At 49.9% G+C, this 19288-nt stretch overlaps 1 protein-coding gene across 6 annotated transcripts in view; it reads left to right on the top strand.

The window, feature by feature from the left end:
* Window positions 1–19288, top strand: part of sipa1l3 (signal-induced proliferation-associated 1 like 3) — a 63826-nt gene that overhangs the window by 34768 nt on the left and 9770 nt on the right. For 5 of the 6 annotated variants that reach the window (XM_034292588.1, XM_034292583.1, XM_034292584.1 and 2 more), the window contains 9 exons: window positions 2885–4506; window positions 6841–6971; window positions 9115–9303; window positions 9408–9582; window positions 10041–10144; window positions 12472–12629; window positions 13217–13799; window positions 14109–14207; window positions 14341–14516. In XM_034292588.1, the coding sequence (XP_034148479.1) occupies window positions 3108–4506; window positions 6841–6971; window positions 9115–9303; window positions 9408–9582; window positions 10041–10144; window positions 12472–12629; window positions 13217–13799; window positions 14109–14207; window positions 14341–14516 (3014 nt within the window). In that variant the 5' untranslated portion in view covers window positions 2885–3107. Of the gene's footprint in view, window positions 1–2884; window positions 4507–6840; window positions 6972–9114; window positions 9304–9407; window positions 9583–10040; window positions 10145–12471; window positions 12630–13216; window positions 13800–14108; window positions 14208–14340; window positions 14517–19288 lie in introns of those variants that run through there. The other variant, XM_034292593.1, reaches the window with a different exon arrangement.

The following is a 19288-nucleotide window of genomic DNA, read 5'->3' as shown; positions in this document are numbered from 1 at the left end:
TCCTACACTGACCAGCGCCAGTGGGCAGATGTGATTTGAGAAACCCTGAATTAGCAGATGCTCTTGGGCAGAGCGACATACTGGAGCAGTTTGGTTCAACGTGCCCAACAGCAAATAGTTTGCCTTGTCAGCCCGTGGATTCAAACAGCAACTTCTAAGTTACTGTTCTAAACGCTGTATTATTCGGAAATGAGGCGAATATAGGTTAGCTTGAGTAACAGAGGAAAGGAGAGAGTAGAACATTAGAGAGAGGGCCCAGTTCGAGCTGAGACGCCCGAGGATGTAGTTGGGGTGGATGAGAGTAGCGTAAGGGAGACTTTTTATGGCGAAAGGGCAGTGGTGAAGTGTGATTCTATGTGACTGTCATATTAAGGCGAGCCTTTGTGGTTCAGTAAGCACGTTCCTGCTCTCCTCAGTCTGTCGACTCAGTCACTCTCTCCCCTAGCGTTTCTACTCGTCTGTCGCTTGGCATTGTTTCTCCCTTTCGCCTCACTTCTTTATTCCCCCCCACCCCCGAGCTTGTTTAGACTTTTGAGATAGGGATGGTCAGATGGAACGCGTCATCATACCAAACCCTCAGATTCTCCCTCCCGTCTCTCTCTTGGTCTCAGTCCTCTCCTTTCTCTCTCGGTCGCCTTTCTGTCTCTCACCTTCTTTCCTGTCTGTCTTTCCTGTCTGTCTTTCCTGTCTGTCTTTCCTGTCTGTCTTTCCTGTCTGTCTTTCCTGTCTGTCTTTCCCTGGGGGAACTGGCCTCTGAAGCACTTCCCTAATGACATGACCACTGCCTATCTCGGTGCATGGACATCACTCTGACAACGAGAGCAGCTCCTATGGATTCCCACGTCTGTGTAGGAGTGAAGAACTATAGGGCCGCGTAGGATTCTCACTGAAGCTCCCGCGGCATACTGTGGCGCACACTGAGATGCACGCACGGACGGACACACACACCTGCTGAGGCCTAGATTACCCTGTCAGTCAGAAGTGGACGATGTCGTGTTCATGTCTGGCCTGCTGGTTAAACCTTTTGACACTCGCCTCATAGCCTGACCCCAGTTGCATAGCACAGCTACTTTCTCATCCGTTGATCATAGCTCTGGATGGTGTCAGAGGAGTGGGGATCAAATGAGAAGCTGTGCCGCTGTGAGCCAACTCCTCTGAAAGATGACACTGCAGAAACCCATCTTCTGTCTCTGTCTCTCTGTCTGTGTGTGTGTGAACGCATTCTGGCTCCGTCATCTGCATTTTGATGTCCTAGCACTTTCAGCACGGCTTTGAGTTTTATTTGTCGTTATTAAATTTAAGTGTGTGCTTGTCGAGAGGGACTGTACACGTGGAGACCCGGAAGTTCCCTTGTAAGACAGTAAAAGCCAACAGTCGGTCCCCACACATTTGTTGATTCCGACAAGGTTGTTCAGCCTTGACAAAGCCCAGCTGTTGCAAGTAGAGTGAATTGGCAGGTGATGATGTTGATTATATGGAGAAGAAATGTAACTACTCTTGTTTGTCATATGAGTTTACTCACTGTTTAACGTGGCAAAGAGTACCAGGGAGTAGTCAAGTAAAGGAGGTGAGGTTGAGTAGGGGTCAGGCAGTGTGAGGCAGAGTTGAGGTGAATAAGGTGAGGTAGGTTGAAAGTAAACTGTTTCTCAGGCCAAATGTTTGCCCTGTTTATTTAACATTGTTGGGTAATTGGAGTACGTTTGGGATAGCACACTGTTTGATGATGATTGGATGATTGAACCGTATTTAATTTGGATATCAATAAGTTAATACATAACTAGCTGAATTAACATGATCTTGTTATTGGTGCCAGTGGATGCGTTACATTGCTAGTTCGCAGTCAATTATAGACAAATGTTTTTCTATTGCACAGTATTATAGACATTTTGAATGCATTTGATACCTCAGACTATACTGCAGCACTGCCACCTACCTGCATGCCCGCTCCAGATATTATAGAGCACATTTGACATGCGCAGGTGGAAAAACAAAAGATCCCAACTCGCAGTGTTTTCTTCTGACTTTAAAGCATCATAGCGAGGACTCAGGACGCAAAACAACCTTCATCACCAAAGCACCCAGTTTTATCTCTTAGAATCCAGTAGAATTTGATAATAATTGATAGTTTTTCATCACACGGCTGTGGGTGGGTGTCTGTCTGGAGCGCTGCTGAATTATGACACGTGTATGATAATAATATCCCTGCTCGTCAGGCCTTCTGAAGATTAGCCTCAACAGAAAAAATCCTCTGTCAAATCCTCTCACCTTCTCCCTCTCTCTCTCTCTCTCTCTCTCTCTCTCTTCCCTCTCTCTCTCTCTCTCTCTCTTCCCTCTCTCTCTCTTCCCTCTCTCTCTATCGCCATCTCTTTCTCTCCTCTCTCCCTCCTCTTTCTATCCCTCCTCCTTTCTCTCCCCTCTCCCCCCCTCCCTTCTCTCTCTATCCCTCTGTCTCCCCCTCTCCCCCCCTCTCCCTTCTTCTCTCTCCCGCCCCCTCTCTCCCTCTCTCCCCTCCTTCTCTCTCCCCTCGGTCTCTCTCTCATCCTACTCCATTACTGTTCTTCCCCTTCCATTTTCTCAGTCTTCCTTAACAGTCGAGGTGCTCCAGTCATTCTTTTGGTGGCGTTGCAGTGGATGGGTGTTTTCGGAGTGTTTTTGCTGTGGGATAGGTTTGCTCCAGAATAGCATGTTTAAAAATATATATATTTCAGTCATTCACCAGACGCACTTGTGTGTTCTCCCACAACGACAGAAACACAGATTTTTCACCATGCCCGCTCAGGGATTCAAATAAGCAAACTTCTGATCACTGGTCAGATGCTCTAACCACTGCTCTGCTCTGTTATTGTGTGCTGCATTTTAACCTGTATTTATGTCTCCTCCCCAGATCTGGCCCGAGCCTGAGGGTCTGTGTCACTGGCCTCGGAACCAGAGGAGGCCTGCCCCCACCCCCTCCCCGGTGAAAGCGATGTGTGCCGGTGGTGGAGGCCGCAGCATCAGCAGTGTGTGTGTGGGGCTCCTCTCCCCCTCCCCCACCCCCCAACCTGGCTCGGGATGCCAGCCCCCTGTCCACCTGCCTGCTGTCCTGCCCTGAGCTGTCCTGGGGCGCCATGAACACCTACCGAGACCGAGGGGTCACATGCACCTCTGACCTGCTGGAGGGGGGTGGAGGGCCTGGACCCGTCCTCTTCCGCCTCACCCCCAACGGCCACCCCGCCCCCTCATCCGACCCAACCACCCTTACCCGTGTCTCCGTTCCCAAGATGGGCGTTCGCGCTCGTATTGCCGAGTGGCCTCCGCGCCGCGCCCAGTCAAGGGAGTCGCTCCTGGAGAACGGGCAAGGCAGTAATCAACACGGCGACGACTCCTCCACGACCACCTCCTCCGTGTCTGTTCCCGTGTCTGATGTCGGGCTGGTGCGAGGGGGTGTGGCTAGGTTGCCGAGGCGCCGCACAAAAGACGCAGAGTTCCGGGGTGGGTCCGGGGGCGATAGAGGCTCCCCCGTCGGCTCGCGGTCCTTCCCCCCGTTACGCCAGCGCTCCAGCAGCGAAGTGACTCTGAGCGAGCAGGATGAAAACGAGGTGGAAGGCCGTGGCGGCGCCAGTCTGTACCGGGAGTACGGCAGCACCTCTTCCATCGACGTGCAGGGCATCCCCGAGCAGAGCTTCTTCGACATGCTCAGCCAGTTCCACCAGGAGAGGCCGGACCAGCGCAGCACCGCGCCCGTACCCCTGGGGGAGCTGCTGCGCGCCCCCGACGCCGCCCCCTATGCGCCCCTCCCCGCGGGGCACTCACTCACCCCCGCGCCTCGGTCGGAGACCAGGGCGAGGAAGAAGAGCGGAGGGGCTGAGTCGTCCCTGGGGACGTCCTCTCTGTTCCGGAAGCTCCGCAGCTCCAGCAGGGGGGAGCTGGACAAAGGGGAGACGGGGGAGGACGGGGGAGGCCGTGGCTCTACTGATGCCCCTTACAAACCGTGGGTGTGCCCCAAAAGCTTCGTCCACTACGACGCCCAGAGCATCCTGTTTGACCTCCACGAGGCTTCTGCCCAGCAGAGCTTGTCAGCCCAGCGGAGGAACACCGCCACGGGGGCGTCGGCCGCCTCCGTCTCCCTGACCCCGTCGCGCTCCTCAACTCTGAGCGGGCTGGACGCCTCCTTCTCTAGCGCGGAGGACCTGACGCTGGGCGTCGACCCCGCGGCGGCCACGCCATTCCCGAACCGGGATCCCATGGACCCTTCTGGGGGCCCCGGCTCCAGCCAGCTCCTCCTCAGCTGCCCCCACTTCTGCAACGAGACGGGGGGCCTTGGGGAGCGCAACGTCAGCTTCCTGAGTTCCTCGGCCGAGCGGGGCGGGGAGGGGGGCGCGGGCCTGCGGCGGAGCAACGCCAGCGTGTCCGTGCTGGAGGTGGCCGTGGAGCAGCAGGTGACGCGGCTGGACGCTCTGAAACTCCACAGCATAGAGCACGTGGACCTGGGGTCGCGTTACTACCGGGAATACTTCCATGGCAAAGGTGAGGCCTAGCCAGATATAACCACTCCACCCAGCCAGATATCACCACTCCACCCAGCCAGATATCACCACTCCACCCAGCCAGATATCACCACTCCACCCAGCCAGATATCACCACTCCACCCAGCCAGATATCACCACTCCACCCAGCCAGATATCACCACTCCACCCAGCCAGATATCACCACTCCACCCAGCCAGATATCACCACTCCACCCAGCCAGATATCACCACTCCACCCAGCCAGATATAACCACTCCACCCAGCCAGATATAACCACTCCACCCAGCCAGATATAACCACTCCACCCAGCCAGATATAACCACTCCACCCAGCCAGATATAACCACTCCACCCAGCCAGATATAACCACTCCACCCAGCCAGATATCACAACTCCACCCAGCCAGATATCACAACTCCACCCAGCCAGATATCACAACTCCACCCAGCCAGATATCACAACTCCACCCAGCCAGATATCACCACTCCACCCAGCCCACAGAAAACATTTGAGTAAACTAGCATTGGCAGCTTCTAGCGTTGCGAGCGTGAACGTGTTTACCTCCTGCTGTGTGAGCGCCCTTCTGGTTGTGTAACTCATTCGTACGCCACCTCTGCTACACGGCTACATCCTGGTCACTGCAAAGTTGGCAAAACATGACATCACAGTAATGGCACCTGCACGTTTCCGCGCAAACAACAAGAAATACTTCACAAGGTTGGCATTTTGACGTACGTCATCTCATGACTGTACACCAGGCCAAAATAAAGCTGGGTAAAAAAAACAAGATACCAGTGTTAGGAATTAGATAAGACTACCTTGTCGACTTCACAGGTATTAGTCTGTTTCCTAGTGATCGATGTTGTCTATTACAGTGTAGCCAGCCGTTAGGGGTCCCTGTGCTGCCCCCCCCCCCCCCCCCCATCTGTTACAGACACCTCAGAAACATTTATTTGTCTCTTTGTTGGTTGGCTCATACTAGCTCTGAGATGAATTAGTCTTCTCCCTCAAACACACTGTGGACCTCTCTGCCTCTGCACATTAGTCCTCACACTGGATGTCTCTGCTCATTACAAGAGAGTGTGTGTGTGTGTGTGTGTGTGTGTGTACTGTGAGCATCACCTCTCTTGACCCTGGAAACAGATGCTCCCCCAGGACATAATCATCTGCTAAGAACCTAATTAGTGACAGAGGTTTGACGGCTCCCAACCACCGAGATGGCTGAAGGTTGCTGCTCCTAAAATACTGCATTAGCCCCCCCCCCCCCCCCTCTTCCCCCCCGAAACGATGCTGAGTGGAACACCAGAGGTTCTGTACCCGCTCTGCCCCTGCGTGCATGTCGGAAAGCCTCAGACAAAATGCTGACATTTCTACTACAGAACAAAGCAGGAATACTAAGCAGCGAGCCTCTAGGCCTCTTGAGTTTAAAAGCAGAGCCCATCATTCTGGGTGTGATGACAGAAACCAAATGTAGATCCCACTGAGGACTGTTAATGAATCATGTTTTTGGGTGTAGGGACTTCTACACTGGAATGTGTCTTATCAGGAACACGCACCTATCAATCTAACCTTAGATAGGTAGACTACTCAGCCTTCATTGAGTTTCACAGTAATAATAACATATCACGTGTGATTATTTATTTATGGAACCACATTTTCTGCCTGCAGTAGGCTAGGCCTATTGTAGTCTACGCAAAACAAATTAGCCCTTGCACGTCAAAGCAAGCGATTACATTGTTTTGGGGGGGAAGCAAATAATTGAGTTGACATTTACAGATGTTCCTTCTCTTACCACTCTGACGATTACTCGTGCATTGAGAATTGGTCTGAAATAAGGGTATCTGTGCTGAGCGAGACTCAGCTGTCTGTAATTTGTAGCTCTAACCAATGTCCTCCTCGGGTTCCTCGATGAACAAGCTGATATATTCATTGTACATTGATTGGAGTCACACACGAGCTCTGGAAACAATCGTCATCTCACCATCCTTCCATGTAGCCAATCTCCTCTCTTCCCTTCCTTGATTTTCTCTCTTTGTTTCTCTTTCTCCATCTCTCTATCTCACTCTCTCCATCCCTCTTTCTTTGTCTTCCTTTTCCCCTCTATCTCTCTCAAACACACATGCACCATTAGTCTGTCTCTCTCACTCTTCATCTTTCTCTCTTTCTATCTCCCCCTCTGTCGCTCTCCATCACTCTCCATCTCCCTGCGTTCCTTTCTCCATCTCTCTGTTTCCAGAGGTTCTTATTATAATGATGAATACACGTCTTCAACGTTAGCAGAGGCATGTCCAGACATGTTGTGTGAACCCACCCCCCCCCCTCTCCTCTCCACAGAGCACTCCAATTACTTTGGGACGGACGAGAAGCTGGGCCCGGTGGCAGTGAGCATTCGCAGGGAGAAACTGGACGACACTAAAGACCTGAAGGACCAGTACCAGTACCGCATCATCGGCAGAACCAGCGAGGTACTAACGACCTCCGTAGATCGGATGCTGCCAAGCGTGTGTGTTTCCTGAAGGCCGCGCGTGAATGTGCAGTGTGGGAGTGTGCGTTTGTGGGCGCTGTTATTTATGTCCCAGACCTCAGCGAGTCCCCGCAGCTCGTGTTGGCTCCGCCCACTGCTTTCTCCCTCTGCTCTCTGCCAGCGGAAATTTCCACCTGGCCCAGCCCAGCTGAGAACAGCCAAGCCAAACACTGGCCCTGCACCTACCTTACCTTAATGTCTGCAGTTTCGTCTTTCAGCAGACTCTCTTACCCGGAGCGACTCACAGATTGGTCTGCTAATTGCAATGCTGCAGCAGGTCAAAGGTCAGAACATGTTGCTGAATCACAGATTGGATGCTCTGATTGGATCACCGCCCCTCCAGGGTGCAAAGTTAGTCCTCCTGTGATTGGACAGTCACCTATGTAGCTTTGCCAAGTCCTGTTTGGTAGGTTAGAAACCAGAGCTGAGACGACAAGCTACATATTATCGACTTGGACCCCTGATTGCAGGCCAGTTGCTGATATCGTTTAGAGCGAAGTGGAGTTCTTAGAGCAAAGTTCAACTGACAATCATATATTACCTTCCTCTCCACTACATTGTTTTTGTATCCGAATTGGCAGAGTTTATCTGAAGCATGATCTCAATTCAATCTCTACGAACACAGGAATTTGAAGAAACAGAATAATGTAAAAACATGTCATTGGTCAAGTTCAGGCAGTTTGTGAATGGCATTTGTGTCCATATTACCCAGCTCCGTTAGAAACAGCCAAGCCACAGGGGTGCAGAACTCTCCCAATAACAAAACGCGGGCACCGCCGGGGGCACTGAATCATTCATACCCACTCACCTCAGAACCAGGTGCTAGCACGCCAATGTCCAAATGTACCTGACGCTACCCGCCCTGCGCAGCGGACTTCCCAGAATGCACCGTGTTCCCTGAGTATGGCGTATGCTACCAAGCCTGCTCCTGTACTGCTCCCTATGACCAGGCTGGTCTCCTGGCCGTGGGTGTGTGCAGCAGGTGTCTGTAGCTGTGCTGGCCAGTTTTCGCCGGTGTGTTCTGGTCCGCTGGCGGGGTGTCCGGTGAGGCCTGTTGTCTTTAGCGGGATTACATGGCTGCCTGGCCTCATCACCTTCGCCCCAGGGGAACAATGGGCTGCTCTGCCGCTTGGATCCACAGAGATCAACTCGGCCGGCCGATGGCTCCCACGGAGAGGGCTACGCTCGCAGACCCTCCTCGCCCCAAATCCCGCCTGAACAACGCTGACACAGCACGCCGTTACCGCACACGCAGACACACACACAGACACACACACAGACACACACACAGACACACACACACACAGAAGCGCACACTTCCATCCACATTCCTACACCCCCCCCTGCAGATTGCCTCCAGTTGGCACGGTTACTTCTTCACACCAACACAGGGTTTCCCTCCGTGCTGATCAAAGGTTAGAGTTCACTGTGGCTTACATCATTGACCCTTTTTATTTCTACCCAGTCATCAGTCACTACAGAAACACATTTTCCACAGCATATGGGTGTATATGCGTTCATGAACCGGGTGATTCAAATCTCTAAGTGTCGTGCCTTGATGGTAACAATGGACTCCGGCAGGAAGTAATGGGAACAAGGCTTGATTAGGTTGTCAACAGGTTCTTGGTAACTCTGGGCCACGCATCTGGAGAACTAGTTAAGTCCAGTGCTAGAGGTCCTCTCTTGTGCCAGAAGCTACTGAATAATGGGAGTGGAACCTGCATGGGGTTTGTTGACCTGTTCCCCACTCCAAGCCCTTGACTTGAAGGTGAAGCATTTCCTCTCCTTTTCCAGAGCTCCTGGGACTTGTGTTGGCAGTTTTAATGAACAAACAGTGCTGTGCTCTCTGAATACATTACATAAAATAAAGCTCTCCCAGCACCTGAGATTATTATTGACCAGGTATCTGGAACAAACCCAAGTATGTGTCCTCGTTGAGTCGTTCATCACTCTGTTGCACGTTGGGGGGCTTTTATAGATTGCAGATAATGGTCCTACCGAAGATTGAATTTCCTTTTTCAGCATCTCTCGTTACTTTGTTCACACATCTAATAGAGTCTGTGTGTGTCTGTGTGTGTGTATAGCTGGTGACGTTGCGGGGCTCCATCCTGGAGGACGCAGTGGCCTCCACCGCGAGGCACGGTTCGGTGCGGGGTCTCCCCTTGAAGGAGGTGCTGGAGCAGGTTCTCCCAGAGTTCAGTGTCTCCTGCCTACGCCTGGCTCTCAGCACTCCCAAGGTGACCGAGCAGCTCCTCAAACTGGACGAGCAGGGGGTAAGTCCGTGTCACGCGGTGTGCGTTTCTACGTCCCCTCGGAGGTGGTCTCGCACAGCGGTCTGAATGACACCTCCCGTGTGTGCTCCTCTCTGTCCGTGTAGCTGAGTCAGAAGCACAAGGTGGGCCTGCTGCTGTGTCGGGCGGGACAGAGCACCGAGGAGGAGATGTACAACAACGAAGAGGCCACGCCCGCCTTCTGTGCCTTTATGGCCGTGCTAGGGGAGCAGGTGTGCCTCAGAGGCTTCACCAAGTACGCCGCCCAGCTGGACACCAAGAGTAAGAGACAGAGTGTACAGTGTGTGGGGGTGGGCACGGGTGTTTGGGTGAGCAGGAAGGTCTTTGCAATGCGCCGGCTAATGTGTTTGGGCCAGTAGTCAGCGCATTGTGTTTGTTGCCTTCCAAATGGTTCACTTTAGTTTTTTGCAGTCGTATACTTTCTCGACTAAAAGTCTGGGCGCAAACGCTGAATCCATTTAGCCTGTCAAATAATGCATGAATACGAAACGTTGCGTTGCTACCTAACTCTTGTGAAGTTCAACATTTTGATATAAACGCAGTCGTGTACTTTGACGGAATACCCAAGTGTGATTATCTACAGACCAGGATTATTATAATTTTTTTTTTATCTGGCCTGATGTGCCTGCCATTCTGCTCCTAGTTGAGTTGATACCCTGGCAGTGAACCGTGACACGATAATGTTAACCTTCCCGGTGTCTCTGTCTGTCTTCCCCCAGCCGACTCAACAGGCAGCCACTCCCTGTACACCACCTACCAGGGCTATGAGGTCATGTTCCACGTGTCCACCATGCTCCCCTACATGCCCAACAACCCCCAGCAGGTGAGGCCCCTGGACACCTCTCCATGGTACCCCAGAACCACAGGACAGGGTTCAATCCGACCCTCAAAGCGCCGCTCCACAGTTTATGCAATAACAAATCGTAACTTACCACTCCTGGTACGCCTGGTACTCTGGCCAGTCCCTGGTTAATGAATTCATGTTCATAATTCATGCTATGAGGTGGGCAGAAAATCCTTTTGATTTTGAGCTGTTTTGCTGTTGCAGGTATTTTGAGGGACTTAGAGGAACAATTTGGGCTAAGTGCCTTGCTCAACAGCACGACGGCCGATTTATTTTTTTGCCTTGTCTCTTTAGGAATTTAAACTAACAACCTTTTGGCCGCTGGCCAAACTCCCTAACCGCTTGGTGCGTGCGGTTGTGTTTGCACAATATGTGTATGTGTTTTTTTTATATCTCTTTTTTTATACTTTATCTGAACCAGACATGGACATTTGCCGCTGCTCATGAAATTGAAGTTCTCATTCTGCCCCTTTGTCACTCTAAGCGAGTGCTGCTTCTCTTTCATTCTCTGTCTGTAGTGTTTTTATGGAGTCTTTGTTCCCTCAGAAGGGACTCTTCAGCCCTTCCTCTCTCCCACCCCCGCTCTCTTTCTCCCCCCTCTCTCTTTCTCTCTCCCACCCCTCTCTCTCTCTCACTCTCTCCCTCTTATAACTAGATCAAAGTTGGGTGGGGCTCAGTCTCTAGGTTTTTAACATTTATTTCCCCCTCTGCTTTAAATAAAGCTGCCTTCCTCCATGTCCCCCAGGGCCTTGTGTTAATGGTGTGTGTGGGTGTGTGACAGTGAACTGTGTGTTGGCTGTTAAACTAGGTATTTTCTGTGCATGTGTGCATTAGCCACATTTGCTGTAGTGTTTGCATGAGAACTTAACATGGGTGAATGTATGAGGTCATCCAAGCCTCCTGAGTGTGCTTTTATTAATAATGTGCTAACGTGTCTTCATATAATGGGCCGTCTGGTTGGCCAACAGTAGGATCGAGAAATAACAGTAACTTTCCTAACATTCCCTGGTTTTCTATAAATCATGGTTAAACATTCCCAGATTTTCGGCTTATCCCCTTGTAATTTCAGGAATATTTTATCCAGGATTTCCGGAAACAAATACACCAAATACAACCCTAGACAGTTTGTCAGTGCATGAAGGGGGTCATGACTGAGAATCGATGATTAAGAGGAAACGGTTCAAACTACACACTCCAAGTTCTATTCATCCATGTGAATGAGAATGTTTTCTCAGTTGGCCAGCCTAGTTCACTACATTTATATTTCCGTAATTAAGCAGAAGCTCTTATGGCGAGAGACTTACAGTAGTGAGTTCAAAGATGATACATACTTTCTCGTATTGCTCCCTCTTGGAAAACCAACGCACAAACCTAGCATGTACCACAGCTATTTCGGAAGTAAGTGATGCATTCGATGATTAACCAATAGAAGTTGTAGGATGGGAACGCACACACCTATGCTTGACTTTGATCTGCCCTAGAACATTGTGGGGGTGCCAACGGAACGTCAGGATTGAACACGATCAGAATACGCGGCACATTGCACTGACTCCACCCAGAGGCTCACAGACGCAGTGTCAGTTCTGCCCGGCGACCCCTAGGTGTCAGCGTTGATCAGAGAGAAGGGGAGACGGGGCTGTTAGAAAGGCAGATAGTGGATGTAGAGTAAGTCACAGTTGGTAGGAAGGGGGATGGAGGTGACTGATGATGTAGGCGAGGATGACAGCAGGACATCTGTGTATGCGGACCGCAGGAGCCTATGGCAGCAGTCCAAGCTCAGCAGGCACTGTCCTCTCTGACGCGGAGCTCTTATACTGTGTTGTGTAATTGACACTTTCACACGGCTACAGAGTGTTGGCGAGCCCGGCGAGTCCGGCGGTGGAGGCACAGCGAGGTTTCTGTCACCATGTGACTGGTATTCACACATGCAAACGCACGTAGTCCATCATACTGCAGTCACTGTGAGGACATTGAGATTTGCATAAAGACAGTTTTTTTTTTCTTCTCCCCAGCCGGGTGTTTCGTTCCCTAGGTCTGCTTCACACTGACCGGGACCGATCTTTTTATCTGTCCCCTTGTGTCTAAACTCTCGGAGTTGTTCCTAAGAATATGATGGTTTTACTGTTACTGAGTCAACTGACCTTGTTTGCTAATTCTGTTTCTCTCGTTTTCTGCTTGTTCTGTGTTCCCTTCTCTCTCTATTTCTGTCTCCCTCCCCCTGCCAACTGTCTCCTTTCCTTTACTCGCTCATGCTTGTTTTCTCTCCCTCGTCTCCCTCTCTCACCCTTTTTTCCTTCCCCCCTCAGCTCCTGAGGAAGAGGCACATAGGGAACGACATCGTCACTATAATCTTCCAGGAGCCGGGAGCGCTGCCCTTCACCCCCCAGAACATCCGCTCCCACTTCCAGCACGTCTTCATCATCGTCCGCGTGCACAACCCCTGCTCTGACAACACCTGCTATAGGTAGGTCACATACACCACACATACACCACACACAGATCACACATACCACACATTTACACCACACATACACCACACACAGATCAGACATACCATACATACACACACAGATCACACATTTACACCACACATACACCCCACACATATACACACCCCACACATAGTCACACACACAGATCACACATACCACACATTTACACCCCACACATACACACACACACAGATCACACATACCACACATGTATACCCCACACACACACACACCCCACACACGTACCGCATATATACACCCCACACACACCGCACATATACACCCAAAGCACATGCACCCCACACATATACACACCCCACACATATACACACCCCACACATATACACACCCCACACATATACACACCCCACACATACCACACATTTACACCACACATGTATACCCCACACACACAGCGCATATATACACCCCACCCCACACACATGCACCCCACAGACGCACCGCACATACACACCCCACACATATACACACCCCACACATATACACACCCCACACACACACCACATATTATTTTGAGTAGAATGTTTTTATCTTTCAGTGTTGCTGTGACTCGTATGAAGGACGTGCCTCCCTTCGGCCCTCCGATCCCCAGCGGGGTAACCTTTCGTGACCCCGAAGCCTTTCGCAACTTCCTCTTAGCCAAGGTCATCAACGCGGAGAACGCTGCGCACAAGTCTGAGAAGTTCCACACCATGGCCACGCGGACGCGTCAGGAGTACCTCCGAGACTTGGCGGAGAACTGTGTGAGCAGCACACCGCTCGACTCCGCCGGGAAACTCAACAACCTCATATCGCTGGCGTCTAAGAAGAGAGAGCGGGCACGTGCAAGAGAGGGGGCGGAGCTGGGGGCCGCCGGCGCGGTGGCGTGGAGGGTGATGGCCCAGGACTTCAGTGGCGGCGGGACGGAGATCTCGTGCGCCCTGGGCGTCTCGGCGGAGTACATCCTCCTGGCGGACTGCCACACCAAGGAAGTGGTGTTCAACTGCTTCTGTGCCGATGTAATCGGCTGGACGCCAGAGAGGCTGTCGCTGAAGATCTTCTACGGGAGGGGAGACCACATAGCGGTCAGAGTCCCAGAGGGCTATGCTCAGGATGTCAGGGAGATGGTGCAGAGGTTAAAGGTGAGAATGCAGAGGTCACGGCTGGGTTAGGTAGGCCAGCTGTGAGGTGGTAGATGTGGCACAGAGAGGAGAGGGATGCGTTTTTATCTGCCAGTTTGTTCAAGTAGAACCAGACAGACACCCAGGCAAAGCCGAGTGACTCAGATGGTTCAAAGCTAATCCACAACCTAAATCCGTGAAAATAGAATGTGTGGCTATTCTTTGTCTATGACGGTATAACTATGTATTAAATGATGGATGATTTAAAACTAGTATTTTTGAAGCCTTTTTATCTCCTGAAAGCTCCTAATCCCCCAGCCCTGTTTCCAGGCGCTGACGGTGGGCTGTGAGACGGTGGATATGACCCTGAGAAGGAATGGTCTGGGCCAGCTGGGCTTCCACGTCAGGCTGGACGGCACCGTGGCTGAGGTGATTTTCCCCGACCGGATAAAACCGGTTGTCCTTTGAAAATGATGTACCTTCTATGCCAGATCAATACACCAGTCCATTGAGACTTGGGTCAGAGTCACTACACGCCGTTCAACCGTTTGACCTGTTTCAGGTGGAGGAGTACGGCTTCGCCTGGCAGGCAGGGCTGAGGCAGGGCAGCCGACTGGTGGAGATCTGCAAGGTTGCCGCGGTAACGCTGACACACGAGCAGATGATTGACCTGCTGAGGACATCGGTCACCGTTAAAGTGGTGATCATACCACCTTATGAGGAAGGGGGGCCTCGCAGGTGGGTGTGCGTACCGTACGTGCGTACCGTACGTGCGTACCGTGCGTGCGTACCGTGCGTGCGTACCGTGCGTGCGTACCGTGCGTGCGTGCGTGTTTTTTTCACTCAGTGTGTTCTGAGAGTGTCTTGGGCTGTCTGGGTGCGAAATGTTTGTGTCGTGGATGGCAAAGTACCATACTATTCGTTAAGACACCGAATGCACCGCAACACTGATGAGCTGAGAGACTCTGGTCAGATGCCTCTGTACTGAGAAGGTTTGGAGTGGGCGTGTAGGAAAGAGAGAGAGGCAAGTGGCGCATGGTCTGAGCATGTGACTCCCTGCTGGAGGTGGTGAGAGAGACAGAGAAATAATCCATGGAATTGAATATGATATTTTTTGCATGGACCCTTTTCCTGATTTTGTACGTTTGTCTTGCTGTTCTCTAAAGTCCATGTCACTCCCTGACTAAGTCTTTTGCTCTCTCTCGTTCCCTGCCTCTCTCGTTCCCTGCCTCTCTCTTGCCATCTGCCCTGCCCACATCTCTCGTTTGGCTAGGCTCTTTTCAACCTTTCATCTGTGTCTGGGCCTTCAGTACAGCGGGTATAATGAGGCTCTATTAAACACTGTGGTTGAGCGCTATAGTGGTGACTATAGTGTGTGACCTGACTCCCCTGTCCGCTCCTCTGTGTCCCGGCCTGTCACACAGAGTGACCTGACTCCCCTGTCGCTCCACTGTCCTGGCCTGTCACACAGAGTGACCTGACTCCCCTGTCGCTCCACTGTCCTGGCCTGTCACACAGAGTGACCTGACTCCCCTGTCGCTCCACTGTCCTGGCCTGTCACACAGAGTGACCTGACTCCCCTGTCGCTCCACTGTCCTGGCCTGTCACACAGTGTGACCTGACTCCCCTGGTCCTCCACTGTCCTGGCCTGTCACACAGAGTGACCTGACTCCCCTGTCGCTCCACTGTCCTCATTGACTCAGGGTTCCTAAACACAGTCACTGTGCCAGCAGGATGTACGAACACACAGTGGTTAGTCCTTTAAATTGTAAGTCAATTTAATTGCACAAGTTGAAGCCCTTTGATACACACCACTCAGACGCACACACACACACTCAGCTGTGCTAGTGGGGCATATGATAATTAGCCTCATCTTGTATTTCATTTTTTCTGTTCCTCTTCTTTTTTTCTTTTCTTTTTTTTTTCCCACTATCAAACTTTTTTTTTTTCTCCGTAGTCTGCCAGACAAACAGATTGCATGAGATTAAGGACTGGAATCTGCAAATAGGGGAAAATAAATAAATAAAAGGAGGCGATTAATTAAAAGTGCATGCCTGTGAAAGAGCGAGTGAAAGAGGGGGAGAGAGCGGGAAAGAGAGAGGTAGTGTTTGTGCAGTGGCATAGCTGAAATAATGGGGCTTGGATGGGAGGACGTGTCTGAACACTTCCTAGGTGTTAGAAGATAAACACTTCCTAGGTGTTAGAAGCCAAGTGGGTGGGAGACGGAGATTGAGGGAGAACCGCCTTTACTTTTTCCTCTCTCTCCATCTCTCTCTTTCACTTTCTTCCTCTCTGTCTGTGTGCTGTGTACCAGACGGGAATATATTTAGTAGAGAGAGGAAGAGAGTGTGTGTTACAGAGAGAGATAGAGAACTCCAGCTGTCATGCAGGTCATTGCAATGGAGAAGTCTCCAGAAGGGTGTACTGGCATTGTCTCCCTAAGGTTGGTACTGTGCCGTATCTATGCCTATTTCAGGTTTACATTTGTGGGAGGGTGTTTCTCCGACTTGACAGTTCAGGTGTATGTAGGGGAGGTGTCTGTCAGTGGCTGGTTGGTTCCATATACTCACTGGTGTGTATTAGAAGGAGCATCATATGAGCGTTGTTGCTTTCATACTGCCTCCAATTATGTTTTAAACAGGCTGTTTATGTAATGTTATGACCCATTCAGTGTGTGTGCTTTTCAGTGTGTGTGTGTGTGTGTGTGTGTGTGTCTGTTGCGTTAACCCCAGCTTGCAGCTAGTGCTGGTGTTTGTTTTCTGAGGCATTCTGGGGCTTAGTGTGGCCAGGCAGTGTGATAGAGCTTAATCCAGGTCCAGTAGTAGGGGATGGATCCCTCACACGGGACTATCTGCTGTCCACTTCTTGACCATTTTCTGCCTGAGCCGTTAGATCAGTGCCACAATTTGTGCTTCAGTTCTTTTTGGCTTAAATACTATCTAAAATATAAATAATAATAATGTTATATTAACTGTCAATGTAGCAATTAAATTGTTAGACTTTTTTTTGTAATTCTCAGCAACTACATATTACTCACCATTGATACAGGATATTCACACGCTCTCTTTCACGTTTGAGCATCTAACAAGTACCCAGAAAGTTAATTGATCGAATCCGGAAAAAATAAATAAATAGGCGGGAAAAAATGGTGCTCCAATTTGGAAATGCCACGATGAAGAAAGAAAAATTATCTAATTTCTTCCTTTTTCCTGTCCTCTTATCCTTCCTTCCCTTCTGTCGTTTTCATTATTTCTTCCCTTCCCCCTCTGGTCCCCTCCTCTTCATCTCCACATCCTACTGTTCTCTTCTTCACCTCTTCTTCAAGTGGCGTTTATGTTCAGTACGTTGTCTAATGCTAGAGAGACATCCTTGATGTAGCGGTGTGTGAGAGATGCGTCTTCGTAACCCCACATAATAGACGCTCCCATTAAATAGTGACGATAAAAGATGCGGTGTTTCTCCTCAATGCTTCAGTGATAATGCTAAGAGGATAAGCCTGCCATGCTGAGTTCGCTGTTGGTGTTGGTCATAGACTGTATATATAATGGACGACGCCCTTTCGCTCTTTTCCATTGGTGAAAAATGAAGCCACCAGTGTCCTGATACGACGCTGACATCTTGGACTTGCGTCTGCGCAGATAGCGATCTTGGGACCAGTTCTGCGCAGTAGTTATGCGCAGTAGCGAGAAGGAAGTAAAGCCCTAAAGCCGCGAAATCAACGGCCCCACCCCTGTGCCCCGCCCTCACTCTCCCTCGCAGAATGCGCATACCGTAATCAATCGCAAGTCCAAGTACAGTACAACCTTTGCTTGTTAAACCTAGACGATATGTTATAGCCTAACTTACATCATGTTTAACCTTAATTTAGAATAGGCCTAATACAAAAATAATTGGTAACTTCTAGCTAACGATCACCTGCTAGCTATTAACATGGCTATTAACGAGGCTTGTTGTCTTTTAGCTAACGTTAGCTAGCCCATTACATATATTTACTAATTAAATAGCTTATAAATTTAACTTACCGAAAAAAATTCAAAGATCGATTGGAAATGCCAGATCGGTTAGCACAATGTACTGCAGAACAACCCATTATGTCCGTGTGAAATTATAGAAATTTAGAGATTAAATGTAAAGTTCCAATCTCCTCAGTCCTCCGAAGATTCAGTGGCTCCTCGGCTCAGATAGCTGTCAATCACAGCTGTGAATCACGACGTCACACCACCGTTTTTAGAGCATTAAATAACTAACTAAAAACAAACTTATTTTAAAAACAAACTCTTGAATTTACATTAGCGTGATACAAACTACAGTAAATGACAGAAACCAGCTTCGGAAAAAATATATTTGAAGGGTAATTTAATTGTTTAGTTGGTCTCGCGTCCCATTGAATAACATGGGGAGGGCGGGGTTTATGACCTATACTGGGACCACTCACCAGGGGGCGATCGAGACGTTTTGGCTTCACTTTTCAGGGCTTGTGCGGCACGCTTGGTGTTGGTGCTAGCTACGTGTTTGTTATGCGCTGCAGTCCGAGAACACGCGCAGTAGCATGGCTAATGTGTTCAGCCAATATCAGGCGGACAGTCACAAGCAAGCAGCACTACATCCATCCGTACCCTCATAAAAAAAAGTGGAAATGGTAAATTATTTGGTGTAAAACTCTTCTGAAAATGGAGGTTATTCCTGTCTTGAGGAATGGGCAATGCTGGTTGGTTGGAGCATATCCACTAATTCAGATAATAGTTTCAAATACGGTTAACTGTAAACGTGTCGTCCCCAACATAACGCTGCTTTTTCCTTTCTTTCCATCTATCCCTCTCACTTTATCTGTCACTGTTGTTTTGGATGAGACACAGATACCTAGTAGAGAATGGGCAAGAGAGTCTGTGTGGGTGTTAGAGAGAGAACTCTGATTCTGTAAATGCCGGATCTCTACAATGCTTCACCCATGTTTTACTCAAAACTACTGGTGGAGTCTGAGATTGTGTGGGTTGTCATAGCCCCGAGTCCACATGGAAATTTTAATTACCCAAATATGTCCTGAAGGGAGAAATTAATTTAATTGATTGTCTCTCAGAGAGGATGGAACTTGCTTTTCATAGTGCTAAATGAAGTAAGAGGACATTTGACATGTGCTAGTGCTTGTCCCCCTAACCTACCCTAAACATTATACATTAAAAATTAGTTCATTGACTTCAGAGTTGCAATGTAAGCTCCGCCCTCTTCATTGAGTCAGTAAGTCACATACATTTCTGCCAACTTCTCTAGCTTTTGGTCAAGCATGGTAAAGGGTGTGACGTGGCCACATTTGGGGATGGAGTCCTTAGGGTGCAATAATCTGTTCCCCATTTTCATCTTTAAGGAGCGTACCAATGTACATTAGCAATCAATAAGAATTGACAGTGTTGTGATGAGACCTGTAAAAACACAAAAAACCAAAGCTCCAAAGGAGGCCATACTCTGTAGTCTTGCTGCGGCTTGTGAAATGAATCGGTGTAATGTTGCGTCAT

The sequence above is a fragment of the Esox lucius genome, chromosome 1, assembly GCF_011004845.1.
Source record: "Esox lucius isolate fEsoLuc1 chromosome 1, fEsoLuc1.pri, whole genome shotgun sequence".
NCBI classification, from domain to species: domain Eukaryota; kingdom Metazoa; phylum Chordata; class Actinopteri; order Esociformes; family Esocidae; genus Esox; species Esox lucius.
This window is presented reverse-complemented; position numbering and strand designations above follow the sequence as displayed.